The sequence below is a fragment of the Sander lucioperca genome, chromosome 2 (genome assembly GCF_008315115.2).
Source record: "Sander lucioperca isolate FBNREF2018 chromosome 2, SLUC_FBN_1.2, whole genome shotgun sequence".
Taxonomy (NCBI): domain Eukaryota; kingdom Metazoa; phylum Chordata; class Actinopteri; order Perciformes; family Percidae; genus Sander; species Sander lucioperca.
Window position 1 is genome coordinate 38,659,363 of NC_050174.1, and position 18,895 is coordinate 38,678,257.

The 18,895-nt window shown below is 40.6% G+C and overlaps 2 protein-coding genes across 5 annotated transcripts in view; both read right to left on the reverse strand.

Annotated features, from left to right (window-relative positions):
* The window catches only part of LOC116054474 (probable palmitoyltransferase ZDHHC12), a 14,814-nt gene extending 7,479 nt beyond the window's left edge, over window positions 1–7,335 (reverse strand). The window contains exons 1-5 of one of the 4 annotated variants that reach the window (XM_031306042.2): window positions 6,970–7,335; window positions 6,005–6,138; window positions 5,784–5,864; window positions 5,121–5,302; window positions 1,296–2,042 (exon numbers count right to left, since the gene is read on the reverse strand). In XM_031306042.2, coding sequence (XP_031161902.1) covers window positions 1,727–2,042; window positions 5,121–5,302; window positions 5,784–5,864; window positions 6,005–6,138; window positions 6,970–7,066 — 810 coding nt within the window. In that variant the 5' untranslated portion in view covers window positions 7,067–7,335 and the 3' untranslated portion in view covers window positions 1,296–1,726. The remainder of the gene's footprint in view (window positions 1–1,295; window positions 2,043–5,120; window positions 5,303–5,783; window positions 5,865–6,004; window positions 6,139–6,969) is intronic. The other 3 variants (XM_031306044.2, XM_031306045.2, XM_031306046.2) reach the window with 3 other exon arrangements.
* A 5,238-nt stretch (window positions 7,336–12,573) lies between these two features.
* slc25a25a (solute carrier family 25 member 25a) lies at window positions 12,574–18,895 on the reverse strand. The gene is made up of 10 exons (XM_031305418.2): window positions 18,627–18,895; window positions 16,853–16,979; window positions 16,646–16,733; window positions 16,450–16,561; window positions 15,027–15,185; window positions 14,082–14,234; window positions 13,880–13,987; window positions 13,587–13,754; window positions 13,056–13,206; window positions 12,574–12,758 (listed from the first exon to the last, which is right to left on the reverse strand). The coding sequence occupies exons 1-10, from the start codon at window positions 18,786–18,788 to the stop codon at window positions 12,574–12,576; spliced, it is 1,413 nt and encodes a 470-aa protein (XP_031161278.2). The 5' UTR covers window positions 18,789–18,895.

Here is an 18,895-nt window from a genome sequence, read left to right on the forward strand (position 1 = left end):
CATTTTCTGTGATACTAAAGCTCTAATGATGTCAGTGCAATAAAAGAAGTGGAAGAAGAGGAGCGGCAGGGACAAAGCTTTAAGATGCATGTCCTATTTTTGTTCAAGTGCACCAAAAAAAAATCCTGATATTTCCTTTCGGCTCATTTATTTGATATTTTCAAACTCACAGCTGAGTTTAAAAAACATCAGCACTAAGGGAGAGCTCACGGAACTACTGGGCACTGTATCAAAATTAGCTAGGTGACTTTAAAGAGAAACACTAAATCCATCCATTTTATGTACAGTCATGTTATCATACTATTAATTGATCTAGTCCCAGTCTTTAGTGTTCACAGCAGTTATTTCCCTTTTTTTCCCAGAGAAATACTGCGTTAAGTCTGTTATCTAGACGGACAAAAAAACAAATCTGTGACGTTGTCTTGTACTCCACGCCCCACAAAGTACAAAGCAATGTCACATTCAATGTACAATACAGAAACAGAAATCAACTCATGGAGTTCTGTTTCATTATTCTCGACTCCACCTGCTTTGGAGAAGATTGTCAGCTAAATTAGTCAAATGTAACAGGACAAGTAGCCAGCGTTGATTTAGCTGCTGTAGCACTTTAAGTTTATTCTGCTGAATTTTACATGCTACTTGTGCATCAATACTGTATTTATGTATGTATGTATGTGAAGCATCCTGACGAGGAATGTCAGTCTGTACAGATGTACTCTATAACAACATGCATATCATCAGTGTTTTAATGTACTTTTATTGTCAATAAATACAAACAGAACAAATACAGTAAAAAAAAAAGGTTGTAAAATATTTGCCTCTCAGTGGTAAGATTATCTCATAGTAATAGTCAAAATAATCACCAATATACAAACAGTTACATTAAACCAAAGGCACAAGACATAAATCGCACCAGACGTAAAGGCGATTAGTGTTCAAATGTGGAGGTCACCACTCTCACGAGGCAATGACAGAAACATTTACAGAAAAGAAAGTGGTGACCAGACCTGAGGAATGAAATGTGATTTAAAAAAAAAAATGCATTTCTGTTATTGTGGATTTATTGCCACATAACTATTAGTGTTGGGTCTTGTTATCTCACGTGTACAGTGATATTCAAGACATACTGCAGGCAGAAGAGAGTCCAGTATCAAACTGTCAAGAACTAAAAAACAGCGCAGAATGTCAGATTTGTAACCTTGTTTCCTTACTCTTTAGTCAGATTAAGCTTTAATTATAATATATTATAGATAAAAAAAAAAAAATAAAAAAAATAATAATAATAATAATAAAACCTAAAAATCCTGATTCGGGGACAGCCAGGCATTAGGATTTATCCTCTAAGAAACATAAATGTTAATTTATTTAATGACAATCCATCCAATAGTTTTTGAGATATTTCAGTCAGGACCAAAGTTGTCCGACCAAAAAACAGGCCAATGTGTTTTTAAAATGTGTTTGTAGTCAAAAGCCAGCAAATCAAAGTATCATGTTTTGTTATCTGTATGAAAAATGTTGGAAAAGTTAGTATACTACTAACTATATATAATAAGCTTACTGCACGTCTGCTCTAACGGCAACAACGTTTGCAGGTAGTTAGGAAACATTTCATGGTCCACTTCAATTGTAAACTTCGACCTAAAAGGGAACATAAAATAATTCAAATCTCTGCTGTTGAGGTTCAAAAATGACTTTCTTTCCCGGTGACGTGCCGTCTGGTTGGAGGTCAGACAGAATTTGGGGTGTTTCTGTCGTACGTTTGCTCCCACGCCACCGTCCTGCAGATGCAGAAGAAATCCCACAGGTTGCAGAAGACTCCGCGGTCAAACGGGTTCTCCTCGTCTCCGCAGTTCTTCAGGTACGCGATCCTGTGACGCGACATGAACTCCCAGGTGGTGCAGTTGATGGAGACCAGGTAAAGGTGGATGCCCAGCAGCATCACCGCCACCACAGAGAAGACGCCGACAACGACCAGCGCCGCCAAAAGGAACCCGTTCACTCTGAACCACAGCGACCATGTGAGGCTAGGTGAGATGCCTGACCTGAAGGGTAAACACTAGTGTTAGGACAAATATCATTATTTTAAAGGTTGTTCTCTGACCTGAACAATTCCGGGCAGTCTGAGGGTCTCGCCAAGCTATATATACCCCCCAGCAAGCATCATTCACATCACCACCAATCATATGGTTATTTTGTGCCCTGCCACACGTATTTCATTACTTTGTGGTAATGTCTAAAGTTCTACCATGGACTCTGTAACATTTTTTGTGGAAAAAATGCCTTGGTTACCTTGTTTCAAGCCATTCTAGCGTGGTATAGAAAGCCTGCGGGAAGACGAGTCGATTTGTGCCAGTTCTCATTAATATTCAACAAGCTAAGCTGCTTGACTCTGATTGGTTAATAGTTAGCAAATGAGAGCCTGGCTATCAGCATCCTTTACCCAGCGCAACTGGGCGAGCTCATGAATAGTAATGAGTTCAGGCAACATGATGTCAGACTGACCGGCTTTTGTAATTGGCTGATTTCTCCGCGTATTTCTTTTCAGTGGCTAGAGCTGACAGAGGAGGTAGCAGTTCATTTTCACATTCAACACATATGGACCTAACATATTTCAAAAAATGCAAGTAAAAACGGTTTTGTGTGGCAGGGCACCTTTAAGGTTTAGGTTATTGGTGGTATAGATTAGACTTGTGATTGTTTTTTCACCCATCTATACAGTCATTGCTTATTATTTAGATTTGATTTATGGACAATGTATTGGTGATATTTTGGCAGAAATTGATCATAATAATGCAAATAATCTTAATATTGCAAAAACAAAGCAAGCATGGCACATTTGTGACAGGTAGAAATTATCTCACTGGTTGGGCTAAACATCAAGTTTTTTTGGCTAAGAAATATTAGACTCAAAAAGCAAAAGAACAGGGAAGCGAATTTAGCCAATTAGCAAGTTATCTTTAGTTAGCCTAATTAACCTTCAAAGTAGCTGCACTAGACCCACTTATATTTATTTACATAAATGTCCCGCTGCTGGCTATTTCCCAAACCATGCCCCCCTCATCCCAACATCAGGAGAAAGTTATTAATTGTATATTTATGTCACTTAGACCATGGGTTCCCAACCTTTTTGCCTTGTACCTCTCAAAACCAAGCACTTGCTACGCCTCATCGCCAGTTGCATCACGTTTAAAGAAGAGTGACGTATTCCTTGTTTTATTTAAAATACTTTTGTTGCTAAGGAAGTAAAATGATCAAATAATTTCCAAGAAAAGGAGGGCAACGATTAGAGGAAAGTCTGATGCAACTTTGTGCAGCACAAATATAGATATTTTTAAAGTGCCCATATTATGAAAAAATCACTTTTTCTGGGATTTGGGGTGTTCTTTTGTGTCTCTGGTGCTTCCACACACGCATACAAACTTTGAAAAAAATCCATCCATGCTGTTTAGAGTGAGATACAGTTTCTGAATGTGTCCTGCCTTCAGTCTCTGGGTGAGCTGTTCAAAATCGGCACGGCTTGTGACGTCACAAGCCGAAACGAGCAGGCTAACCGCAACCATTAGCTCGTAGCGTTAGCATGCTAACGCTAATGCTAACGCTAGCATGCTACCTCGTTCTCAATAGCAAAGCACTGCTACAACACACACAAGTTCACCATAATCTACAAAAGAACTACTTCCATGTGCGCCCTCATTTAGAAGTCTCCCAGCTAATCCTGCCTTGTAACTGACCAAAGTTGTAGAAACAGCCTTTCTTTTACTGTCTATGGAGCTAGCTAGCTGACATGATCTACATCTGAGCTACTGGGCATGTGCAAGTGCAATCAAAGATAGTACAGAAGAAGAAGAAGAAAAGAGGTCTCACTCTGTAGCTAAAACAGAGACCAGGTGAAAAGAGGATCTGCAGCAGTGAGAGAGAGCGGTGCAGTACAACACAAATATGGTGTTTTTTGAAAATTAAACCATGTAAACCTATTCTGGTACAACCTTAAAATACAATTATGAACCTGAAAATGAGCATAATATGGCTGCTTTAATGCTTTCCTCTTCTGTTAATCATCTTATGACTCTTCGTGGGAGTCTCAATCACTGAACCATGACTGTTACTCCTTTTATGTTCACATTAGTCCGTCTTCCTTGTCCCAGCCGCACCACCCCTGTGCTAGCTTCTCTTCACTGGCTTCCAGAATTGAGTTTTTAAATTAATTTTATTTTAGACCCTCTGCTGCTGCCCCCTTCTTACATCTGGGACCTTTTCAACCCTCAAATCTTCTCCATGTTTTTGAGGCTCCCTCCTAAAGCTGTTGGCATTTCTGCAGTTGAGACTGAAACACAAGACAGATTTAGCCTCTAAACTGTGGATCTGTATTGCAGATTTTTTTGGGGAAATTGTGCAGCACTTAGGTCAACTTGCGTCGCTTTCTACATAGATTGACTTACCTTCTATATTTTACCAAGTTAATATGCATACCCATCAGCTTTCGTTGTAGTGCTTACCAAAGAGTTCCTTCTTTGTCATTCATGTCTTTCCATTTAGTTTAGTTTAGTGCAGTTTAATAGTTGTCCTCTGGCTCTTCTCACTGAGCTTTAATCCAACCAGTGAGTTGATTTGTGTATCATTAAACCTACAACCTACAACATGCTTTACAGCAGTTCAGTCCTACTATAAAAGTCCGCTGGGTCAATTTAAAAAATAAGGATTATTTGAACTTTGAAAATTGTACTTGAGCAACTGTTAGAAAAAAACTAAACAACTCTTCTTTTTCTTTCTGTTAATATTAAACTGTTTGCATGATGGAAGCCATAATACTGCTAACATTCTCACGAGAAAAATCTTGGGAGCCACTTCCTGACCTTGTGGGAGACAACAACATAATTTCTTAATATGACTTCAGTTTTACTCATAGAAAGCAGCTGTAGAGGGCTTTCGTCAGTCATGTTTCTGTACTTTGCTGTAAGTGCTGTAAAAATTTGACTCTACTTGCAAGTAAACCAACTTTGAGACAATTTCAGTGTTTCTGTCCATCTCTTGATAAATAATTATCGTAACAGCAACACATTAGAGTACCCATTAACCAAATGTAAACAGAGAGTAATCAATCAATTTACTGGTATTCTCACACTCTCACGTACAGGGCGATGTGAAGCGCCCACAGCAGAGCGAGCAGCTGCACCAGCAGGTAGACGATGAACCAGCGGTGGTTCCTCTCTCCCACGCAGTTCTCGATCCAGGGGCAGTGGTGGTCGAAGCGACGAACGCAGTGTTTACACGTCTGACAGTGCTTCGCTCTCATTGGCTGCTGCTTGAAAAAAAGGGGAAAGAAAGAGAGAGAGGTGCTATTTCAACTGGAAACAAGTTCAACCATTCTCCAGAATGAAGCAGTGGATATGAATGGATATAAGCAGAATGTCAAAATACTAGATTGTTTTCTATCCTTTACAGCCTTACTGATTGCACTGATCTGAATCATCATGCAACATGGTGACAAGATGTTCCACCACAGTGAACGTGTTGTCCGATTGTAATTTTGACAAAGTTGCATTATTACTGCAAAACTAAATGAAAAAACAAACAATATTAATACAAATGCATCATGAGCCTATAACGTGTTTTAAATACAGAGAGGAGAAAAAGACAATCTGCGTTTGAGTTTGACGGGTTGGAAATGAAACGGAATATAAAATATACAAATGATGTGACTATGCAGATGTGTTAAAGACAAACTCATGTTCAACTTCAGATGCTGCTGGACACAGAGTGAGTGTGAGTTGGCAGCTGGTTACCTGCAGCAGGCAATGTCCACAGCGCCGCAGCCGAGGGGTCGAAGACTGAGGAATCATCGACTCCATTTCCTCATTTGAGCCCTGAATGCAACACAGACTGATGTGGGTCAAATGTGTACAGGTGTGACCTTTACTTAAAGGACTATATAATAGGGTGCCAAGATATTCCATAATGTGTCTGCTTGGTTTATGAGATGTGGGTTTTAGTTAGTTCATCTCACCTTGACGCTGTCAGCAAGAACGAAGCCAGGGTCCATTAAAGAAACAGCAAAGTATAAGAGCACCGACAGCACGACCAGGAGGAAGAACAGAACTGGCAGCAACAGCTCGCCTCGCTCCTCACACTTCCGCAAATCTGCGCACACACACACACACACACACACACACACACACACACACACACACACACACACACACACACACGCTTCTGACCAAAATACTCTGAGGAAATGATACATTGGACTATTGGTGCTTCCATGCAATAGTATGTCTAACCTACAGTTGGATGATATGGTCTATAACAGTCACAAATTTGTATTTAACTGTAAAATAGACTTTCAGACCAGGAAAATACAATATTAACTGTATCATCACACCTCTCACATATATAATGATGTCAAATGGGGCCTTCCACTGATTTCACTACTTCAGTCGTGACAAAAGTTATATTATCTAAGATAAACCTTGTAAAAATTTGTGCAAAACTGAAAAAGAATGTATGGTTCCAGCTTCACAAATGTGAGGATTTGATGTTTGCTGTTGTAATTATTTAAATCCATATATGAAATAAGTCCTGTTTTTTTCATCTTCTGCATTGAGTATTTTATGCAAATTATTATTATTTATTTATCTTTTTTTTTTTTTTACTTTGAATACTGTAAAAACATTTCCCTGATTATACTTACATACTGGTACTTTTACTTTTTACAACAATAAATACATTTCAAACAACATGGAGCATAAATAATATCCAGTTAGGGTGTATATGCAGGTGGTATTTGAGTTTTCAGGACTATCCAAATAGAGCTAAAGCAATTAGTTTGGGGTCAGCCTGGAGCTAACACTACTATTTATAATTGTGCTGGTGTTGCCAAGTGTACTTGTTAATTGTTTTAGGGTTAGGTGGTTAACTGGTGGTCTGTTGTCAGGGCTTTCAGATAACTTGTCCCAGTTTGAATGAACTTACCAGTGTTGTGCAGGAACAGTATGAGGGTTATGACCCAAGTGAGCAGGGTGTGTGTGGCCCGAACCAGAAACCCGGTCCGAAACATGTTCTGCATCATTTTTAATCTATTAGCACCGCTGCTAACTAGCTAGCCTCGGTAGCAACAACATAGCTATTTTACGAAAATAAAACAAACAATATTTAAATACATATTAAATAAAATACGTTTTAACTATGCTAGGAAATAAACGTGGAATAAATAAAGTTATCATATAGCTAGCTACAGTAATACATGCAGATTTTATATATTTTTTTCTCTGGTTGTAGCTATATTATCCATTAGCCGCTTCCTTATTTTGGTACGGGAAGTTGCGAAGGACAAACTAGGCGAACTGAAACCTCCGCGAAAAAGTCAAACGAGTTTTAATCAATAGTAATCCTAATGTTATATAACAACCAGTTGTATTATACCTGTGTGTGTGTGTGTGTGTGTGTGTGTGTGTGTGTGTGTGTGTGTGTGTGTGTGTGTGTGTGTGTGTGTGTGTGTGTGTATTTCTTGTATTATAATGTTGCAGCTGGTAAAGGTAAAGCTAATTTTAATTATTGTATATACTGCTGGCTAGCTTGTATATTTTTTATTTTATATTTATGTGAATCTGCAAATGAACTAAAGTTATCAAATAAATGTAGTTAAGTAAAAAGTACAATATTTGCCTCTGAGTGAAGTAAAAGTGTAAAGTAGTTAAAATTGGAAATACTTCAAGTAAAAGTACCTCTAAATTGTACTTACCGGTAAGTACTTGAGTGAATGTACTCAGTTACATTCCACCACTGGTAATCCGAGTCAACTGTTATATAACACTGTTTACAAATCCCATCCTGTTTAAGTATCTGCTGTTTTCTGCATTCATCCTACATATAATATACATATGTATGTAAACTTAGCACAAAAATTGAGGAAATTTGTGTTTGGTAGATTATTTCTCTGTGGTATCAATGCTTTTTGGCAATAAATCTTATACCGTTGGAAAGCCTGTTTAGTTCCCTTACAAATGGTGCCCCATTTATAAGGAACATGCATTTGTGGAATGAGCAGCAGCGCTGAGTATGTGGGTTGTGCCCATGAAAAATTTGCCAAATCTTCTCTGCCAATGCCAAACAGCTTATTGTTATGGTTTTGGTGTTGTGTCTTGTCTTATTGTAGTCTATTTTCCTGTCATTTTTGTAGCCTGGTTTTCTGTCATGTCTTGTTTCTTTCTGTTTGTGTGATTTTCAGTCTTGTCTTGTTTTATTTTCTGTTTCCTGTTTTATTTTGATAGTCTGTTCTCTGTCTTGTCTAGTTTTACTCTCTGTTTTCCCGCCCTTGTGATTGCCCTAATGTGTTTCACCTGTTTCCCAGCCTTGTGTCACCTGTCTTGTGTTTCCTCGTTACCCTGTGTATTTAGTCTTTGTCTTTTTCCTCTGTCCAGTGTCAGATCATTGTATGTGTTTGTGTTCTTTCCAGTCAGTTTTTGTCTGTGGTCAGCGTGTTGCATCAAGTGTTCCAGGTTTGGATTCTTCCCTTTGTTCCCATTAGTTTGCTGCAAGTTTGTTCCTTGTGTTTTCTTTATTGTTGGACTTTAGTTTTTGCCTGTTTCCTTTGGATTCCTTTTGTTGTTTTTGTCTGCCTTATTTTTTGTGTTTAAATAAACCCTTGAGCTCAATCCTTCCCCTGCCTGCCTGCCTGCCTTGCCTCTGCATTTGGGTCCACCTATTTCCCCCTGAACACAACACTTATTCTGCCATTGACTCGTTTGGTGTTTGGTGGATTGGATGATTGAAGTTTGAAGAAACAAGACATATTGGCAATTTAACAGTTTATTCATTTCACAAACAGGAGCCTCAGTAGCGTATGGAAGAACCATACACAGCCACAACAGCCTGGCACCACCTCCTCATGTTGGTCACACACTGCTGTGGGATGGCATCCCATTCTTCAACCAGCATTTGTCGCAAGTTGTGGTGGTTGTGTTGGTCACTCTGGCACGCCCAAGCTCAGCAGCGTGCTGTTCGTTCAATGGGGTTGAGGTCAGGACTGCTGGCAGGCCATTCCATCCTCTCCACTCCCACATTCAGGAGGTAGTCTCTGATAAACCCCGCCCTGTGGGGGCGAGTGTTGTCATCTTGGAGGATAGAGTTCTGTCCCAGACTGTGGAGATATGGGATTGCCACTGGTTGCTGACTCTTATCTCTATATCTCTCTCTGCATTGAGATTGCCTCCAATGATGACAAGTGTCAATAGCAGCAGCAAAATAACCTGTTTGGCAATGGCAGAGAAGATTTGGCAAATTTTTTCATGAGTGCAACCCACATACTCAGCACTGCTGCTCATCCCACAAATGCATGTTCCTTACAACTGGGGCTCTATCTATATATATATATATATATATATATATATATATATATATATATATATATATATATATATATATATATATATATATATATATATATACAGTCATGGCCTTGTTGATATTTTTCCACAATTTTGGTTCTCAAGTCCTCAGACAGTTCTCTTCTCTTTCTGTTGTCCATGCTTAGTGTGGTACACACAGACACACAATGCACAGACTAAGTCAACTTCTCTCCTTTTAGGTGTGATTTTTATATTGCCCACACCTGTTAGTTGCCCCAGGTGAGTTTAAAGGAGCATCACATGCTTGAAACAGTCTCATTTATCCACAATTTTGAAAGGGTGCCAATAATTTTATCCAGCCCATTTTTGGAGTTTTGTGTGCAATTATGTCCAATTTGCTTTTTTTTTTTCCTTCTTTTTTTTGTTTACATTTCAGGGGTGCCAACACTTTTGTTGGCACCCCTGAAATGTAAACAAAAAAAAGAAGCAAATTGGACATAATTGCACACAAAACTCCAAAAATGGGCTGGATAAAATTATTGGCACCCTTTCAAAATTGTGGATAAATAAGATTGTTTCAAGCATGTGATGCTCCTTTAAACTCACCTGGGGCAACTAACAGGTGTGGGCAATATAAAAATCACACCTAAAAGGAGAGAAGTTGACTTAGTCTGTGCATTGTGTGTCTGTGTGTACCACACTAAGCATGGACAACAGAAAGAGAAGAGAACTGTCTGAGGACTTGAGAACCAAAATTGTGGAAAAATATCAACAATCTCAAGGTTACAAGTCCATCTCCAGAGATCTAGATGTTCCTTTGTCCACAGTGCGCAGCATTATCAAGAAGTTTGCAACCCATGGCACTGTAGCTAATCTCCCTGGACGTGGACGGAAGAGAAAAATTGAGGAAAGATTGCAACGCAGGATAGTCCGGATGGTGGATAAGCAGCCCCAAATAAGTTCCAAAGAAATTCAAGCTGTCCTGCAGGCTCAGGATGCATCAGTGTCAGCACGAACTATCCGTCGACATTTGAATGAAATAGAACGCTATGGCAGGAGACCCAGGAGGACCCCACTGCTGACAGAGACATAAAAAAGCAAGACTACAGTTTGCCGAAATGTACTTGAGTAAGCCAAAATCCTTCTGGGAAAACATCTTGTCGACAGATGAGACAAAGATAGAGCTTTTTGGTAAAGCACATCATTCTACTGTTTACCGAAAACGCAAAGAAAAGAACATAGTACCTACAGTCAAATATGGTGGAGGTTCAAAGATGTTTTTGGACTGTTTTGCTGCCTCTGGCACTGGGTGCCTTGACTGTGTGCAAGGCATCATGAAATCTGAGGATTACCAAAGGATTTTGGGTTGCAATGTAAGGCCCAGTGTCAAAAAGCTGGGTTTGCGTCCAAGATCGTGGGTCTTCCAGCAGGACAATGACCCCAAACATATTCCAAAAAGCACACAGAAATGGATGGCAACAAAGCACTGGAGTTCTGAAGTGGCCAGGAATGAGTCCAGATCTAAATCCCATTGAACACCTGTGGAGAGATCTTAAAATTGCTGTTGGGAAAAGGCACAGTTCCAATATGAGAGAGCTGGAGCAGTTTGCAAAGGAAGAGCGGTCCAAAATTCCAGGTGAGAGGTGTAAGAAGCTTATTGATGGTTATAGGAAGCAATTGATTTCAGTTATTTTTTCCAAAGGGTGTGCAACCAAATATTAAGTTAAGGGTGCCAATAATTTTGTCCAGCCCATTTTTGGAGTTTTGTGTGCAATTATGTCCAATTGTTTTGTTTCAATACACACAAAGGGAATAAACGTGTATAGCAAAACGTGTTAATGCAATACTTTTCTGTGAGAAAAATTTCACGTGTGTGTGTGTAAAAAAAAAAAATAGTCTCTTAGCTCTGCAGTCTTATCTATTCATGCAGATAGTGGCAGCATTTGACAAATCACACAGCTCTTATATCTACTTGACTCTGTACAAAAAGAACAGACTTGAGACTATCAAGAATTTGCATTTTTATTTGCATCAAAATGGTCCATTAAAACAAGACTAAAACTCCTTTACAAAAGAATTAAATCCTAATACCTGGATGGAATTCAGATTCATTCAGATTCCCTTCAAGCATTGATTAAAGTGCATTATGTCGCTCATCTTTTTTCAAAGCCCTTGTTTATCCAAGTATAAATGTAAGAAAAAACAAAAACAAAACTGCTTTTCTGTGAATTAAACATCTGCCCTTAACCTGAGGTTAACATTAAGACATTTATACCTTTAAAGGCAAACCCATCTACACACATTAACAGACATAATCTGAACAAAGTTATTTTTAAGTCTCAAACATCTACAGTGACTTAAGGAGTACGAACTCCAACCTTGTTTAAACATTTCACCAGACAACTATATTTAGTGTTTCATAGCCACATGTTAAGGCTGTTGCCTGGTGTTAGTTTCCCCACCCTGAATACACTCACTGCATTTCAACAGTTATCAAATCGCACATTTGGCTCTGCAGTCAGGAAGCATGCATCATTGCAAGTCCTCTCTCTCTCCTAGACAATAAAAACAATAAATAAAAGGACGGATGGAAATAAATACTCCATTGTCTGTCACACAAAATCTTGTCATCCAATCATTCATTCATCTGGAACAGGGGTGGAGAGAGATCAAACTCACATGTGCAAAATACTCTTTAGGGACACAATCATTTCTTACTACAGGCATAACTTAAATAATACAACTTTTCAAAAGAGCTTAATAAATGCTATATCTGCCACGTAAATAGTGCTCTGAATAGGAGTTGTTTCCAGTAGCGTTGTGTAACACTAATGCTGGTGACGCAACGAACTGACCGATCAAAGCTTAGTGTCACAAAAAACAGGCCGCTTGCTCAGGCACCAAAACTCAAAATGGTAGGAAGAGCAAAAACCATTTGGTCCTCGATTAACAAATCACCCACATCCCTCATGTTTTTTCGTTTCAGCTCTTAAACTTATTTAAAAAAACAAAACAAAAAAAAACAAATAGCAGCAGTCACAATCCTGACATCATGAGCTCACAGAGTCCATATCCTCCACCTTGGCCTTTCCAACGTTCCAAGTGGCCTTTCTCATCTTTCGTCAGCTGACATTCACAGAATGATATCGTTCCACAAACCCCCAGCGGGGCCGAAGGTCCACTTGTCACATTCAAGCTTAGCAGTAACATGACAATGAGAGGGCTAGTTTCAGCGCGATTTCACTCCCAGCTGTGTCTTCATGTGCTCATACACCACATAGCTAATGCTGACGGCGGGTATGACTTTGAGAAAGTTGGGGGCCAGGCCTCTGTAGAGCCCTGTCGGGCCCTCGGTCTGCAAGATCTGCTTGAAGAGACCAGACATTGTCACCTGCTGGTTGCCCCCTGTCGCAGCTGTAAAGATAACAAAACAAAAAAAACAGGTTACACTTAAGATGATGGGAGAAATATTACTGTGACTAAAGAAGATTAGGAGCTTCCTTGTTTGTCCCTCTTTTTCCATGTCAAAAATTCTCTGGACAATAAATCAATAAAGTATTTGCCAGTTGATTTTACGGTCATTGATTGATTAATCATTACAGCTCTGGCCCAAGTTTTTTTTTTTTTAAGCAAATGCCAAACAAGATACTTTTAGGTTCAAAAATGCTTTAATTGACAAAAGGTGCTGTATTTGTGGAGCAGAGGCCTCACCTTGTGCTTGCATGCGGGTGCGGACCAGGGCCAGAGGATAACTGGCGAGCTGACCGCAGGTGCTGGACACCGTGCCGCAGGCCAGCAGGACGACCACGCCCGGGTTGGTGTCGTTGGTGCCGTACTGCTGCAGGTAGCGGTTCTTTAATGTCTGAGGAGGGGAAACCATGAGATGAGAAAAAGAGCAGATTGTTTAAACCTACGCTTGTGTATATGGCTTTTGTGGCAGTGTTATTTCATTCAGATTCTGTTATGCATCTCAGTTTGGTGCAGTTTTACATTTGCAGTAACACTTTAATTGTGCAAGGTTAAAAAGGCAGGAAAAACTGTAAATGTGGTTAATTTGCAGCTGAAAAGATTAAAATTCTTGTTCTGATTAAAAGTGGTGTCACAATAATAAAAAGAATGTGTTGAGTTAATTAGTAAGAAGATGAACTAGGCTAAGAGGCTAAAGAATGCGAGACAAATCAACCCACTGCGATTTAGATAGTAAGTGAGTGAGTGACTGTTGTGTTATTGCTCACTGCTCACCTCGTACACTGCCAGGTCGATGCCTGCATAGGGGATGATGCCCAACATGTTGGGGACGTAGCCCTTATAAAACGCTGCAAGTCCTTCATTCCTGAAAATCTGCTTTGCACAGTTTAAGATACCAGAGTACTGCCCGGTCTTCCTCAGAGCAAGACGGGTTTTCAGGACCTGGGACAGATACAATAAAGAAAAATGTCAAGAGTTTAGTTGCCAGCTCCTAAATAAAGATTTCCTGATGCTTTTGTTTTTTTTAATTTATTTTTTAGAGCAGATGTAATTAAACTGATAACCACCTCCATGGGGTAAATTGTGCTCTGGGCGATCACTCCGGCCAGAGACCCGGCAACAAATCGCTCCACGATGTTCAGAGTCTCCTTTTCGCTGCAGATTAGTTGTTTAATCTAGAGAAGCCAATCGAGAGAAAACGCATTAATACATGAACACTAAGGGTCATTAATTATACATTTGAGTTACAGCAAGCATCACTTGTCGTACCTGCTCATACGCCATGAACTTCAGGGCCGACTCAGGGGCAATTTTGAGGATGTTCACACCGTTTCCGCGCCACAGCGACTTCACACCACCCTCTTTGATCATCTGCATCATCCCGCTCATGATGCACATGTTGTTGGTTCGAGATCCATAAACCTGAGGAGGAAGAAGTCGTCAATTAGATACAATCGTCATACTATTTGGAGACCTGACTTTGTTTTTAATGGCTTGCGGAAAAAATATTTTTATTAAGATGCCTGTTGAATTTTTGGGTATATCGGGCACGGTGCCATGTAGGCCCAGGCATGACTTTTGACCCTAGACTACGCCAACGAGGTTTGTTTAATTAGTCGTTGGGAAACTAACCTAATCGATAGAGGCTCAAAGTCGACTTTCCACCTGACAACTGACGCACATCAGTTCCACTGACACAGATCTGAATCTGCGCAGTTAAGACCTTTATCCCAATTATGACGGTGAAGTTTACGCAGTTGAGGGAGAGACGACCCAGTCATTGGTCGGCGGAGTGGCCTGGCTTTAACAGTCGTCAGTGCCTGGACTCTGGCCCCCTCCCACACCGTCTGTTAAACATTAACTCGTTTCTGGCCCGTAGGTAATCTAGTTTCTTCTGGATTGCGCTACCTGCAGTTACGAAAACAAGCTTAATTTTGGCCTTAGGGAGAACCTCATTTATATTTAGTGTTTTTATTCAAAAATTAGATTTTTTAGGGCCTAAATCTTACAAATTCACCAGGTTTTTAGAAAGATTTACATTATGTCTGGGTGGCTAAGCAAAATGGCTGAAAACTGGGTCATATCACCCCACATGCGGATGATCATTCTCTACTGTAAGATAAGAGTTTCCACAACTTCATCGACCCGCTGCCATGTTCCCAAACTTCCTCATGGCCTGGAAATGCCACACTTTCCCTGATTCCAGCGCCTTACCTGCATCATGACTTTGAGTCGATCCAGGGGAGCGGTGAAGGTCCTTGAAACAGCTCCAGCTCCTCCACCGGCGACCAAGTGCCTCCACAACATCCCAGTCTGCTTCTCCTCTACAGTGAACTCATCAGGCACCATGAGGTTCTCACCTACATCGAATATCTGCCAAGAATAGAGAGACAAGAGGAATTAGTAGTTGGAATGATGGCCTATAAGACTAGTTTCCCTTTAAGAACATTTGTAGCAGCCCTGTCCAAAGATATCAGACTAGAAGGGCTCAATGTCATGAGATGTTTTAGTAGAACTTCTATTTATTTTTGCTATTCGTTTGTCTTCACCACCAACAGTTGTCATTTAGAGTTCCTCTTCTTAACCAAACATCCAGTTACCCAGTAAAAATCTTCACAGGTGGCACTAAAAACCTGCCGCTCTGCATGAGTACTGTTCTGAACAGTTTTCTTGTGGGCAGCACATGAGTCACACTCTCATGCCACAGTAACTAACCACTGTGGCCGCCATTTTGCACCAGATTTGTTTTTACAGACACCCCAGCAGGTGGAGGTCATGATTCAACCGATTTTAGTGGATCAGCATGGACACGCTGCACTGCTTTGAAATCTGAGCCATAATGTTAATGAGGCTCCAGTAAGGTACAGGGCAAAGTCCATAAGGACACAAAATCTATCTAGGTTAGGAGCAGAATGAGGACACGAGTTACAACTTGATCTGTCTAAACCTGCAGCATTGGATCTCTGGTCCCCTTTTAACAGGAGTCTCAAATTTTAAAAGGTTTCATCAGTAATTTGGCTGCGTTCTGCTTGGCCTCCCAGGAGGGGTATCTCCAGATCTATTCTTAGCCTCGTCAGTGTCTCCTCATTAGATGGAACAGCCATGACATAACACCCCAGATCACACCTACCTCGCAGCATTGCTATATCATTTCAGTCTCCACTTGCTCTGACTGACTGTTGCTCTCTTTTACATAAGAGCTAGACGACTGGATAAATCCTTCCGACATAATCCTCCCGGAACAGGACCAAATTGCGTTCATAGCTTAATAGGGGCTTAATTGCTGACGCACAACATTGAGCCCTTCAGGGAATTTGCTCTTTCCCAGACAGGAGGAAGGTGAAACACCCTATGCACTTTGATTAGTTCCAGCTTGAGTGAAACCATTATTGAATGCCCTGATACCGTTATCGGATCTAAGGCTGGGTGAAAATAGGACATCGGAAGATTTATGCAACACCAACAGTGGAATTTTTTAGATCTTTCCACCCTATTTTGTTTTTTCAAAATGAAGACAAACTAATAATTCAACTTCCCTGTGAAAGTTCTGGTAGTGAATTGTTACAGCTCAGCTGTCTCTACACGAGTTCCCTTTTGGGCAGAGACTTGTGGTTTCAGTGCAGACTGTTGAACTAACCGTGGAGTGTTTCCAGTAGAGGATGATCTCGGGAATGTTCTCAGTCTTCTCCACCAAGGGGAAGTTGCTCCAGTCTTCACTGCTGATGGTTATCATTCCATTCTTATCCATGCTTTAAAAAGAGATAGATAAAAACAAAAGACATTGAGCACCTCAATCCAGGATTGCAGTGGATGAGATGGACAAATGAAATTACCTCTTAAGGGCTTTCTCCGCATGCTGCGTGGAAATATGCACACCGAGGTCCTTAAGAGACTGCACGAACTCCTTAGGATCAACGTGGCCTTAAAAAGGAAACAAAGAAAGGTGTAAGAAAAAGTTGTCTCATACTGTAGGTGAGCTACTGACAAAGTGAAAGATGAAACCGAGCTTCATCTGCAACGTCTGGGTAACAGCCTCATACCTGCATTCTTCTTGTTGAGACTTTTCACCACAAGCTTCAGGTCTTTCTCATAGTCCTGCAGATAGTGAACAAACTCCTCAAAGTCCAGCTGTCCATCTGCATTATTTTCTTCCCTTTTTAAGGTTTTCTGCAGGGGGGAAATATACAGGCAATGAGACATGGTACTTCATTTTGAGTAAGATTAAAAAAAGGACAGTAGAGTTTGAATAATTTGAGTTGTTGGGGTGACTAAGAATTGAAAAAAACATTAAAACATTGTTTCAATTCAATTTTAGTCCCAACAATTCTAGTACCCCCCCCCCAAGAGCAAGCATTCCACACAAAGTTTCGGGGAGAAACCACAGAAGCAGATGACATGGTGCAGTGGTGTGCAGAGAGTCATTTGCACAAACATTCAAATAATTCACTTTCACTTATGGAACGGGTACAACTAGTTCTGAATGCACTCTGATGTCCTGTCTGTCAATCCTGCAATTCTGGCTGAATGTGACTGGAGGTTTAAACAGTGTCCTTGCTTGTGTTTTATGACCCCACCGGACAGCATTATGACCACATTTGCTAAGCCGAAATGCTCTTGGTGTTCTTAAATTACTGGGATGACGTCAGTTACTCCCAGACCAGGGAGGGAGGGTTAGTCAAACTCTAGTCTTATCTGTGACCTGAACTGCAGGCTGACCTGCCAACAGCTTTCATCCAGTCTAAGCTCACACCTCCTGAGCTAAAACAAGACGAGGACAGGACACAGGCAGTCCTCCAGCCTACTGACAGTTCAAACCTGACCCCGCTGCCCACAGGGCAGGCACATGGCTGTCACACTGTAATGATACTCTTGCAGGACATTCTGCTCTCCCCTGCAGCTCACATTAAACTACCTGCACAAGTTCATCAATGTGACTTCCAGCACGGCAAAAGGGGAATTGTATGTCAAATCTTAATTCTATTGCTATTCCTGTACTAAGTGACAAGGTTTGGTTAGTGTTTATATAATTATACTGCCCTTTTCCTAAATGTCTGAAATACCAGAGAAAAAGTATGGTGGCAAGTGGCAGTTGACTTTGCTGGAGGCACAAGATGCTAACTTAAATTGTCATACCAAAGTAGCTCATGTTTAAGATTTTTTTTTTTTTTGCACACGCAATCAGGTCACGAAGAAAAATGTGATCTCCTGAACTTCTGACCGGTCAGCGCCAGGAGGAAGGAGCATGAATCACAGGGCAGTGCAACCTTTTAGCACAAAACTCAACAGTTCAACCGTTTGAATTGCATGTGTAAGTAATAAGTAAATTAGAGCTGTGTATTTCTCTGTGGATTGAGGGTTCCCCAGTATTTATAAAGCACCTCGACCTGCTTTATAACGAAAGAGGACTTGGAATTCTCACTTTTTACAAACTCGAAGCTTTTAAGTACAGAAATTGATTAACATGAAATCAGACTTTCATTTAAGCATAACGTTACAGTTGCATAATATGGCAGCATATAATGACTTCACGTACTTTTCAAATTCACCAGCCATAGCATAGCATAGCATACATTCCGTTTTAGAGTGGATATTCCCTGATTGAATTAAGGTCTGTAGCCCGCGCGACTTTTCTGGAAGCCGGTTAGCTTTGCCTTTGCGGCCTAGTCGTAAGGTCTTTGACTACCCCATGTTAGTATTTCCGGCGCCCGGAAAGAAAGGATTTAGTGACGGTCAAAGTAAGGACATTTAAAGAAGCAGGGAATTGTAATTGTTGACATATAAAGCGATAAGTAGTTAAGTGTTTGACCCCCTCACCTTTCGCCACCTTTGGTAGGTTGAAAACTCCTGGGACGGTAGGAACACGCTCAGTTGGTTAAAGAGAGACTTCAGTTCCGACGGCAGTCCGTTAGATTCAAAATATTCCACTTCAACCGGGTCTGAGTTGGACACGGGGACGTAAAGGCACAGGCCGAGCATGTTTGGCTTCGGAAAATTTAAAAGAAACTACAATAAATAAATAAATAGCCCCAGCGATGTCTCTACTCCACGGGGTAAGAGAATACTGAAACGCCGGTATGGAAACG

Bases quoted from the DNA above. Each gene is read 5' to 3' on its own strand.
- slc25a25a (XM_031305418.2), bottom strand. From the start codon at position 18,788: ATGCTCGGCCTGTGCCTTTACGTCCCCGTGTCCAACTCAGACCCGGTT. The intron at 16,980-18,626 runs GTGAGGGGGTCA...TCCCCCCTGCAG, and splicing joins CCTACCAAAGGTGGCGAAAG to AAAACCTTAAAAAGGGAAGA. The intron at 13,988-14,081 runs GTACGACAAGTG...TGGCTTCTCTAG, and splicing joins AGTTCATGGCGTATGAGCAG to ATTAAACAACTAATCTGCAG.